This window comes from Charadrius vociferus, unplaced genomic scaffold, assembly GCF_000708025.1.
Source record: "Charadrius vociferus isolate BGI_N301 unplaced genomic scaffold, ASM70802v2 scaffold176, whole genome shotgun sequence".
Lineage (NCBI taxonomy): Eukaryota > Metazoa > Chordata > Aves > Charadriiformes > Charadriidae > Charadrius > Charadrius vociferus.
In genome coordinates, this window is record NW_009648961.1 from 335,721 (window position 1) to 347,712 (window position 11,992).

At 39.0% G+C, this 11,992-nt stretch overlaps 1 protein-coding gene across 1 annotated transcript in view; it reads left to right on the top strand.

The window, feature by feature from the left end:
* Window positions 1-9,538, top strand: part of OPRM1 (opioid receptor, mu 1) — a 14,833-nt gene extending 5,295 nt beyond the window's left edge. The window contains exons 2-4 of the mRNA XM_009887606.1: window positions 1,414-1,803; window positions 2,955-3,475; window positions 9,399-9,538. Coding sequence (XP_009885908.1) covers window positions 1,461-1,803; window positions 2,955-3,475; window positions 9,399-9,437 — 903 coding nt within the window. The 5' untranslated portion in view covers window positions 1,414-1,460 and the 3' untranslated portion in view covers window positions 9,438-9,538. The remainder of the gene's footprint in view (window positions 1-1,413; window positions 1,804-2,954; window positions 3,476-9,398) is intronic.
* The last annotated feature ends 2,454 nt before the right edge of the window (window positions 9,539-11,992 follow it).

Sequence of the window (11,992 nt, forward strand, 5' to 3'; positions counted from 1 at the left end):
AGCAGGAAGTCTGCATTTCTCCAGACCCTACCAGAAAAACTCCAAATGTGTGTTCCATACACAGCCCTGTCACCATTTTTTTTTATTTGCAGCTGACTTGTGTTCTGAAGAGATCAAAGTCAGAGAGAAAAAAACATGCAATACTGTATTTTACACTTTGTCTTCCCTGGCAGGTTGCCTCAAAGATCATTAGAAATGGGCTATTCCTCTTGCAAATCACTCCATAAATTGTAAAATCTCTGATCAAACACTGTATTATTACTTCTCAGAAACAGAAGGGAGTTTTATCAAAAGAGCAAGCCATCTGCCCCCCCCGCCCCCCCCCAGGAGCCAGGCAGCCACAGTGCCCAGCAACCTGGGCAGCAAGCAGGACAGCAGAGCAGCATAGCCAGGAGCTTTATTTAGAGTGAAACAGTCATTGTACCACTGCAAAAATATGGCATCCTTATAAGCAGCGGGTCTCAAGCGCTGCTCAGGTGACACAAGGACTTGAAACTGTAAAGGGCTCTTCACAAAAGCTGATGAAACTAAGGAGGAATTTAGACTCTACCTTTAGCAATGCAAACACAAGTTAAAACATAAAAGACTTGCCCTGCTCAGCTATGATTGAAGTGTGACATATTCAAAATTCAAAAAGTGGGGTTTGGGTAGTTAATGGCACAAACGTAGCGAGAGAGAGGTACAAAGGAGTTTGAAGACCCTTCTGCCAAAATGGGCGCTGTGGAGCAGAGCATGCATTCCTACCTCAAGCAACAGGGCTGCAGCATCCCCCCGGGGTGGTGCTCCTACTGATACTCTCAGTGCATCTGGTTAATAGCATTTGTCTTCTCATATGATTTAGTTGGAAGAACCATCTGTCCAACTTGTACAGGACGTGGAAATTAGTAAAGCAATGTAATAACCATCATTGCAAATGATTTTAGAATTCTGTAGTTACAAACAAATGAGAAACTCTTAAAAGCTTGAATTTTTAGACACAGCAGATTTGATAATTACACTAATCTTTTAGGTACTTCTTCCCTAAGGAATTATATCATTACTACTCCACAACGTACAAATGAGTTCCCCATTTCTATAGACCACAGTAGACCATACTTGACGTGACATCAGCAGATGGGGAAAATCTATCCATTCAATACAAGGTCTGATATGTACAATACATTTTTTTCAAAAGCATCCATACTATTGTTTATTCTATGTGTATCCTTTCTCTCTGCACAAGTTAAATTAATCTTTTCTTTGTTACACCATTTAACTAATGTCTCAGTGAACTACAAACATTATTTCGATAAACCTTAGCAAGGGCATTTGGTTAAAAGCAGAAAATATGATCTTTTATAGTGTCTAGCACATTATTTCACAGGATTTTCTTATACATGGTGCCCTGGACTCAGGTTTTTTTAACATTGTCAGTTGTGGTCATTCACATGCTTTGGTGATTTTTTTCTAGGTACACGAAAATGAAGACCGCCACCAATATCTATATTTTCAATCTTGCATTGGCCGATGCCCTAGCAACAAGTACTCTGCCATTCCAGAGTGTGAATTACTTGATGGGAACATGGCCATTTGGTACAATCCTTTGTAAGATTGTTATATCCATAGACTACTACAACATGTTCACCAGTATCTTCACACTCTGCACCATGAGTGTGGATCGCTATGTAGCTGTTTGCCACCCAGTTAAGGCCCTTGATTTCCGTACCCCAAGAAATGCCAAAATTGTCAATGTCTGCAACTGGATTCTTTCTTCTGCAATTGGCCTGCCAGTTATGTTCATGGCAACTACTAAATACAGGCATGGTAAGTCTGACTTTCATTCCTAAATTGCATATTTCAATGTTTAAACTACTTTCTGCATTGTTTCACTTGATTGTAGAGGTGTTGAATTAACTTGTGAGCTCCAACGTGTATGTAGCAGGTGTCAGTGCGAATGGACCCCTTCAACAGTATTGTGTGTGGCTGTAGCTGACTGGACACAGCACTGCACATGTTCTGTCTTTTGCAACAGGCAGCTCCAGCTCCTTCTGTGGATCCGCTTGAGTTCTGCAGTTCCATACAGTTGATTGGAAAAACATCTGTGCCTGTGTTTGGAAAAACATCTGTGCCTGCCTGTCTTCTGCTGTGGGGTGGCTATGCACCCTCCTACAGCACGGAATCCTGTGCTTTACCTATCATATTCCCATAGAGGTCAGCAGTCATAGATATTTTGTACCTAGTCTGGCAGGACATGGTACAGAGCAGAGAGCATGTTCTGGATCATAGAATCATAGAATAGTTTGGGTTAGAAGGGACCTTTAAAGGTCATCTAGTCCAACGTCACCTGCAATGAGCAGGTACATCTTCAACTAGAACAGGTTGCTCAGAGCCCCGTCCAACCCGACCTTGAATGTTTCCAGGGATGGGGCATCTACCACCTCCCTGGGAAACCTGTTCCAGCATTTCATCACCCGATCACTGGTGCTCAAAGGCCTTCCATGAAGCGACAGCATCTCAGTATAAATCCAAACCCTCCATTGTGTGCAGTTAACAAGTGCTGTGTCATCCTCTTCCCCATTGCCCTGAAATGCCCAAAATCTCAGCAGATACGCTGGTTAAACCATCTCTTTTTTTTTGCCAGGTTTTATACTGAAGGTGAAAATGAGTCAAAGTTTAAGCGTTTATGACAATTCAGCTCTTTTTCTTGTACAATATACAAGCAATTCTAAGCCCTAAAATGCAAAAGAGAACACATTACTTCAGTTTTGTTTTTCTGACACTTCGTACATGTTTTGCAGCATGGTGTCCTATCAGTGTTTGTGCCAATGACAGGTCACAGATTGTTCCATTTTAGCTGTTTACTTAGTAAATCTTCGTGCATTTGCCTATGATATTTAACAGAAAAGGTTTTAAAAAAAAAAGCAAATTCAAAACTGACCCACTTGTTCTTCTCTGTTGTTTTCTTTCTTCTCTAGGCTCCATTGACTGCACACTTACGTTCTCCCACCCTGCTTGGTACTGGGAGAACCTCCTGAAAATCTGTGTGTTCATCTTTGCCTTCATCATGCCAGTCCTGATCATTACCGTGTGCTATGGGCTGATGATTTTACGGCTAAAGAGCGTTCGCATGTTATCTGGCTCCAAAGAGAAGGACAGGAACCTGCGGAGAATCACAAGGATGGTTCTTGTAGTGGTGGCAGTGTTTATTGTCTGCTGGACTCCCATCCACATTTATGTCATTGTTAAAGCCCTGGTCAACATCCCAGAAACTACGTTCCAGACTGTCTCCTGGCACTTCTGTATTGCTTTAGGGTATACAAATAGCTGCCTTAATCCAGTCCTTTATGCATTTCTAGATGAGAATTTCAAAAGGTGTTTCAGAGAGTTCTGCATCCCCACTTCTTCAACCATTGAGCAGCAAAACTCCACCCGAGTCCGACAAAACACTCGTGACCATGCTTCCACTGCCAACACTGTGGACAGGACTAACCATCAGGTATGACTAGCAGTGGAGATGTCATCTCTGGATCCAGGCCTTCCGCTTGGAGATGACATGTATTCTGAAGTTACCGTTTATACTGATTTGTAGCTATTTGAAGGTCTAAACACCTTCAAGGTTATATTTGAAACTGATGTATGCATACAGAGAGGCCCCAGTCCTGCATGGTGCTACATCTTCTGTCCTCTAATTGATGCTCAGAAGCTGAGGGCTTTCAGAGGTACCTTGTGTGATTGGGTCCAGTGTGCATGCATCTACACAGCACACAAAACACTGTTTCCTTTGCAGGACATTCACAACAGGTTTGCTGCTTTAGAACTGGCTGGAGAATAATCACAGATTTCTCTATTCATACTGCTTGTCTGCTGAGGGAGACAGGAGTGGAGCAGAACATATATCTCTCTTCTTCTCCCATTGCAACAGTGAATAAAAAAGAGAAGAAACTGTGCTTGTACACTTTTGGTTGATTTACAAAGAAAGCCTACCTGGCCTTCTTTGTCCTGAAAGACATGCAAGAAGTAGACAAAGGCTTGTCTACATGCAGTTTTTGTATCAGGTAATTATCTGTGTTGGCTAGGGTGGGTTTTGAGATGTATATACACACATACATATATATACACACATGTTAGAATAGACTAGAATAGAATATTTCATTTGGAAGTGACCTACAATAATCATCTAGTCCAACTGTTAAGGAGTATTGTGCCATTTTGCTATTTAAGGTATACTGAGAATATACTTTTTCCATGTAGAAAAAGCCTTTGAGAAGTAGGGATTTTATGGCGCAGCAGATACCAAGAGAAATTTATATTTTTTTTTTAATTCAGGTTCTTTTTGCTTAGCTTTTGCAAAGAAGCTGTTCTTTGAGAAGTAGGGATTTTATGGCACAGCAGATACCAAGAGAAATTTTTTTTTTTTTTAGTTCAGGTTCCTTTTGCTTAGCTTTTGCAAAGAAGCTGTTTTGTTACATCTTCAACATCCATAGTCCTGAGAATTTCCAATCCACATCCCTCAGTTAGCATCAAGCAAAATAAGAAGACAAATCTTAACATTCGTGAAAATAACTCATGCACAGCACAAGCGCGAGAAAAAGTTTGAGTCGTCCTTGTAATTCATTAAAAACAAGAGCAAAAGGCACAAGCCTAGTTCATTCCTTGACACGTCACCTTTCAGCAACATACTTCGGTTGCTCCTGCAGGAGTTTCTCACTGCTGCTACTTCAGCCACAAGCTAGCTGCCTCCTCAAGGCGCAGAAGTCAATGGCTTCTTTTGAAAACAGCTGCATACCTGTCACTCAGCTGCTGCCAGAAAGCCCACATCAGAACACCTCCAAATAGTCATTACACCAGAAAAGACGAAGGAGCAGGCTAAAAGGAGAAGGGGAAGCTTTATTAAGAGTCTGCAATTGGTGTTGTAGTTCACCAGCATCTGATTCATACATGCCAAAGTGTGACCTGTGAAATGGGTTAGTACATGCTCAGTCTTACTTACACTTTGGTGGTGGAGCAGAACTCCCAAACTTGGCATAGGTGCATACATATATGTATGTATTTATGTGTAGTATTTAATAGGTGTACAAAAAAAATTATTAGACAGATTCAGCTGTTAATAATGTATTTGTAACTATCAGTAAATTCAATTTTGTGCATGAGTCTGACAACAGGATTGTATCTATATCTAGTACAATTCCAGCTTTTTACTGTGCAGCATGTATGCACACATTTTCTACATTTAATTATGCTTCTTTATATTAGCTGTAGCCTTCTAAATTTCTACCCTTAGCAAAGATTAACGTGGTACTTGCTGCCCAGAGACTGAGTGAAATAAAGTCTGTTTCCCCGGGCACTGAGCAAACACAGAATAGAAGATGATCCTTCCCACAAAGGTCTTTCAACCTACAGTAACAAGGAAGAGCGCCAGCTGAGGCAGGGATAGGGCAAGTGAGCTAAGTGGGCTGTATTGTGGTAATAAGGAAGAAGCTAGTCTCATGGTTGGGTTCTTTGTTAGTTGTTTTGGGGTGTTTTGTTTTGGTTTTTTTCTTATTTAGGGAGTAGCAATGGAATTAGTTAAGAGATAAAGCACATGTAAAGAGAAGTGAAAAGGAAGATGCTGAAGAAAAAGAAGGAAGAGTGCAGAGGAGAAAGGGGAGCATTGGGAATGAGGTTCAAGTGAGGCAGTAAGGAAGGAAATGGAAGCAAAGAGCCAATATGCACGGAACAAAAAAAAACTGTACATAGAGCTGTAAGAATTTGTGTGACTGCACAGCTTTGTCTACTTGTGTAGCTCTTCCTAGCAACTAGCCATCAGTTTTCCCCAGGGCCAGGGAGAAGAAGACAACAATTGGAAGCTCATTCTGCATAGATGCCTTGTCTGGTATTTGAAAGAATTTGAAGTGGCCATAAACGGGCCCAATTTCACTTCCCTCACCACCATCCCTGCAGTCCTTGCTTCAGCAGCTGCTGCTGCCACCACTGGTTTATTTCTGCCAGATGTGCTCCCTGGATGCTGACCTGAGCCTTCTCCCTGCTGCACTCCCTGGAGTACAGCACTGCAGCTGTCAGGTGCAGTCTTTCTCACCCTCCACAAACTCTATAGAATATATTGACACCAAGCCATGTTCAGACTTCAATATTAAACTTCATTTGCTTTTTTTTCTCCAGCAAACATTCCAGTAAGAGACAACATTTTTGTTGTCTGATGATATCAGAATGATAGATGGGGTTGTCAGACTAATCTACACTAAAAAGGTTCTCTGGGATACTACTTACAAGTGTAACATCTAATTTATTTTTTTTATTATTTTTTTAAACAGAGAAAGCCCTAGAGTGAATGCAGCTTTTGCTCTCAGAAAAGAAAAATAAAAGCAAAAATAAAGTAAAAACAAAAAACAAAAAACCAAACCACTGTTTGCTCAAACAGTGAGCTTTTGTAAATTATATTGACAGGATATTCTTTTCACAAGTAAATTCTTTCTGTACAAGAAAGTCTAGCTAGTATATCTGTATTGATCTAAGTATACTGACAAGCTCTTCTTGTATAGACAAGGCCTTGGAAAGGATTTGGTATGAATTCTAATTGCACGGCTGTATAGTACTCAGAACAGTTCAAGTCATTTTCAAAGAAACAGATGTTCTACAAGTTGCTTTTTGTGCCAAGTAAGAATTCTTTACTCCTCCTAAAGTTATTGATAACTGCAAGCACTCAATCACTCAACAGCTTAGGGTCTCACACTCTGAAGGCACTTCAAAATAAGCATTCACTGACAGAAGGAACAACTGTGTTTTCTATCAGTGCAAAATCAATAACAGAAAACATCGCAAATATTCATATTATTCTGCATTAAGATAATGGCATTTGGTCTACTTTATGGCTCTTCGACATTACCAAAAAGTTCTTCCAGATTATGGGTTTGATTGTCATTTTATCAGCATTTACGAAAAGTGGAAGAGCAAAACAAGTTCAGAGCTCCTTCAGAAATGCAGCATCTTCCAAATGCACAAAGTAGCATCTGATCCATAACACTGATGGTGTGAGCATTTATAGAAATAGCACATGGTCAATGGAGTAACATAGTTCTGAGGGAGAAAAGGCAGTGGCTAATCGGACATGCAGAAACTGGAAGTGTTGTAAGACTGAGATGTGGGATACATCTGTGGGATGTATCTTGTTCAACCGAACTAACTCTTGCAGTAAAACGCATAGGTTACATTTGTTCCAAAGTGAGCTTAAAGGCTTGGCTCACTTTAATTTTCAGGGAGACATAAGCAATCTTATAAGTGCATTTGCATGAAGAGTTAAAACAAGAGTAGGAATGATGTCATCCTGGAAAAATTGCTTGCAAAGCAGAACCGCTTACTCTGAACTTTTCTCTGTGTGACCCAATATGAGTAGGGAATGGTAATAAAGGACCAAACATGAGATTTTGCAAATGGCTGAGGTTTTTTGATATCATTGACATCAACCTGATTCATAATCTTGACAAATATTTTGAAATGCCTTTTACTTCAGATGCACAGAGACTCTCTGTATTAGTTTATCTATGAGATTTATGAAAGTTTGAATATTTTTCAAATTTAAAATTCATTGATAATTCTTATTTCCTGAAAACTATTTTTTCCAAATACCTTTTATGTTTGTTAACATCCATCTGTTAATAGCAAAAAATCCTAAATACAGAGGAAAATGGATTATTAATAATCATAGAAGCCTGATAAATTTCCTTTGTTTCAGTGAGTTAGTGTCTTTGTGACCCGTTTAAGTTTTTATAGCAGGCTTGCCTGAACATGTCCAAGCAACTAAGCAAATTATGTGTAGGCACATTTTTTGTACTTTTAGCTTCTGGCACTTTCTCCTTAACCACTGAAGTGTCTAAATGCCATCAGGGAAGCTGCAAATCCTCCTCCTATGCTGAACATGAGGCCTCAGATAGGTTCAGTAACCAGAAGCTCTGGTATTTCTGTTCAGCTCTGAAAGCTTTGCCCTTATTGCTTAGATGGGCAGCCATATGTACAAATAAAAAGGATATTGGATAAAAGAAAAACTATTTTTAAATTGAAAAGAGGAAAAGTTAAAGGCTAATTTCACTTTGATTAAATAAATTAAGAAAGTTCTTTCTTACCTTTTTATTTTACCAGTCCTATATGACATATACAAACAAATATCGGGAATGCTGGTGAGTCCTATACAGAAACGTGACGAAAGCTGGGCAGGTTCCGTAACTCCAAACCTTGGCAGATTCACATCTACCTGTATGAATAGAGACCTATCCATAAAGATAAGTGAATATGAACTTCAAAATTCATTTCTGGCTGTAGACTTCTCCAAAAGATAGGGACATTCACATTTAGGATCAGGTCAGTTTCTGGCCAAAAAGAGCTGAGGAGTAATATTCCCACTACAGAATAAAGAAAATCCCTAAGTATAGCATGTTAAATTGAACAAGCATTTGAGTTATGTTGTGGCCTTGGAGAAATTTATCTTCAAATCAGAAGTCATAACAGCCTCCCCTCTGATGAATGTGCTTGGAAAGCAATCCAGCTAGAAAATACACTTTCCTTCTCCCTGCCCCAAAATCCTTACCTATGTCCCATTACTTTTACAGGAGCATCTCCTTTCTCTTGTCTCAATCAGGCTTCATCCATGACTCTACTTCCCATGCAGTAGACCCTTTATTTGCAGTGTCTCCCACCCTGTTTTCAACAGGTTCTAGTGCTGCAGGACAACATTGGCTGGGCAGTAAAAAGACTTTCTTTGCAGACTTTTGCAGACTTTCAGGATGTTCTGTGCAGTAAGCGGATTTTCTTGATGAAAACATCTGTAGTGCTATTGTGCCTGGATGCGCATGGGACTTAACGTGGATCCTGTGGACACACACAGGGCTGAGAGGTTGCTGGGTTTGTTTGCTGATGTAAGTCCATCTCACACAGACTTGAAACTAGACTTTAACTGCAAGTCCAAAAGTTAGCCAACATACTGATGTGAGCACAGAAGGTATCATCTAAAATACTAACTCCACTGCAACTGCTGCAAAAAGAATACAGCGAGGGAGTGAAACCCTTCCATAGCCATGAAATTCATAGAGGGCTTCCCTTGAGAAAGACAAATGGCTTGGTATGAAATATATTCTAATTCTAATTCAAATTTCAGATCTGCTAACATTTCTTCATCTTTAAAGGTCAGACATGAAACTTTTCCGTGATCATTCCTTCTGCCTTTGTTGCTTTATTGCAAAGGCTTAGCCTTGCCTTACTGTCTGGGCTACCTGCTTAGCTTTATACAGCAGGACAGTAGCTGCAAATGAGAAGGAAATTCCTCTTAAAAAAAAAAAAAAAGCACACACACATGCAAACACATACACAAACTTGTGGGTGGGAAGAAATCACGTAATTGTTCATTGTATTTGCAATTTCTTTCCTTTCAGTTGGAACTTCAAGAAGCTGAAACTACTCCACTGCCGTGACAGGGTCTCCTGCCGCATAGCTCTCAAAGCAACTGCACACCAGTGCCACAGTGTCTGGGCAGTATGCTATGGGAATGTGTAGGATACACTTTCCCTCAAAAAAAAAATACCACAGAGGAAAGTGCCTGCTTTTCCAGTCTGTCAAAAATTGCTTCTGCATCACTTCTACATTGCGCGTAACAGAAGCATGAAACTTAACAGCGAGCAGAGCCGAGAGGTATGGGGGCTTGCCAGGCTCCAGTGTTTAAAAGAGTCACGTTTACCAGGAATATATACATTAGTCTGAATAAAGCTACTGTATCTGTAGCGATCTGACATGCTCTTGGCAAGTGACAGTGGTGTTAAACAGGTTGGAAACAAAAATTCAAAGGCTAGACAACTATAGTTTGAAAAATAAAGGTGAGCTTTTAATGACTGGGAAAAATGGGAAATGAAGTTTTAATACTGTTGGGTATTCGATTTACTCTTAAAATTTATTTGTAGAGGTGTTTTCAGTCCAGGTTATTTGTGTGCTCGTCTTACAAGATCATCTAGAACAACACATTTGCAGTTCAAGAGGTCTTCTCTTACGAGGATTGCATGTTCCACAGTTTCAAAGGGAAAATATTTCCTTCAGTGCTCACTTAACAAAAAACAGAACTCCAAGCTTCGCCTTCTGCTTCTATTTCTCACATTGACAGTAGACTTTAAAATCAAAAAAATGAGCTACCACTTCTTCTAAAAGACATGAGTAAATGAAAGTATTCCGTGTTGTTATTGATTGTCTAATGATCCCCAAAACAGTATAGACTATTAACATAAACTGCTATGTGAATACAAATCTAGCTGTAAGCCCATCAGAGCTGGCACAGGCTGATGATGACTTCTCTTTCAACTAGTTTCTCAAATTCCTACCACCCTCTCAGCAACATTCGGAATTTGTAAGTCATTGACAGCCCCTGTGTGAAGTGCTTGGAGTGGTTAATGCATTAGACCTTACATTTTGCTAGAAAACTATTTTTTTCTTAACCAAACCCATAATAGGTTTGCTTTTCTAACTAATGTAACACAGTCTACATCTCCATTTTGTATTATCTGCTAAAAAACATTAAAATTTATGAAAGAAACATTGTACTGAAGTGATTGCCACCTTAGCTGTTTTCTAGTATGAAAAATAGAAATATTGAAGTAGATAATTTGTGGTGCAATGGTATTTTCTAGCCATTGTTTGTTACTTGCTTTGTAAATAAATCACCAGTAGCTGACCAGGGGAAAATGTACTTTGATAAATTTAAGTGTATTCTGAAATACAGTTCTATGGAGTAGGTTGTTTGTTTGCTTGTTTGGTTTTTTTTATTATTATTATTATTTCTGCAGCCAAAATGTATTGTTAACAACTGTGTAACAATATGCTTTTAATGTGAAATTGTTTGTTTCTGCCATGGACTGCGTAATAAAGGTTGCAGGCCAAATCCTTGCAAATTGTAAATTAAAGTAATGCGTGACTTTCACCAGTGTGTTGCAGCTAAATCTGTAGCCCTTTATATCAGCAGAATATGAAACTACATATCTCAGAAGTGCCTTATTTTTTTCCCTTTTCTGTTGAAAATTCCACTGTGCTGTCATGCAGATTTAATATTTAATTTTGTATTAGTTTAGCAGGATGTCCTCATATTCATCATTAAAATTTAAACTAGAGTTGTCACTATCCTAAGAGGTTTTGCATCTAATTTTTAAATAGCATAAGCACTCAGAAGAATTTGACGTATTGTTTTGCAGTATTATTTAGATAACAAGAACATAGAATACACCAGAGATACAAACGGGTTAGCATCATATGATGTCATTACCATCAGATGGGTTCCGAGTAGTCTGCCATGCTCCAAAAATTGAAATGCACTGAACGACCATTTGCGAAGTCTTAACTAATAAATCAGAAATACATGTAATTAAACATAAAATCATAGTTTCATGACTAGTCAAAAGTTCATCAGCTTTTGCAAAGTTTACACAATGAATTGAAACCACTATTTCTTTTGTACCTAGAATGGAATCATAGAATCATAGAATGGTTTAGGTTGGAAGGGACCTTCAAGATCATCTAGTTCCACTGCCCCTGCCATGGCAGGGACACCTCCCACCAGACCAGGTTGCCCAAGGCCACGTCCAGCCTGGCCTTGAAATTAAGTTCACAGGCAAAATACTGTAACTCACCAACAGACAGCCTCATATTTTTAAAGATAATTTAGGTTTCTACAGTCCAATAATTAATTGAGCAATCTGACTGTAAATATTTTTAGCAGTAATAATGTTGCTGTAGCCTTGATGGTCTAAGGATATGAGGAAGCAAATTTTATTAACAGAGCATTAGCAAAAATAAGTAAAATGTCCTGTTTTTTTTTCCAGAAGGCGTAAATGTTCATTGGTAGTGCTTTGCATTAAGTAGCATATTATTGCACAACTTCTGTATCTTCGTTGTAAACCTTTAATAAATATGTTTGTGTTTCTTGTTTATTAGCAATGTACTGTATTCGAATACATGTTGATTAACATGTTACACATATATTAATAGCTTT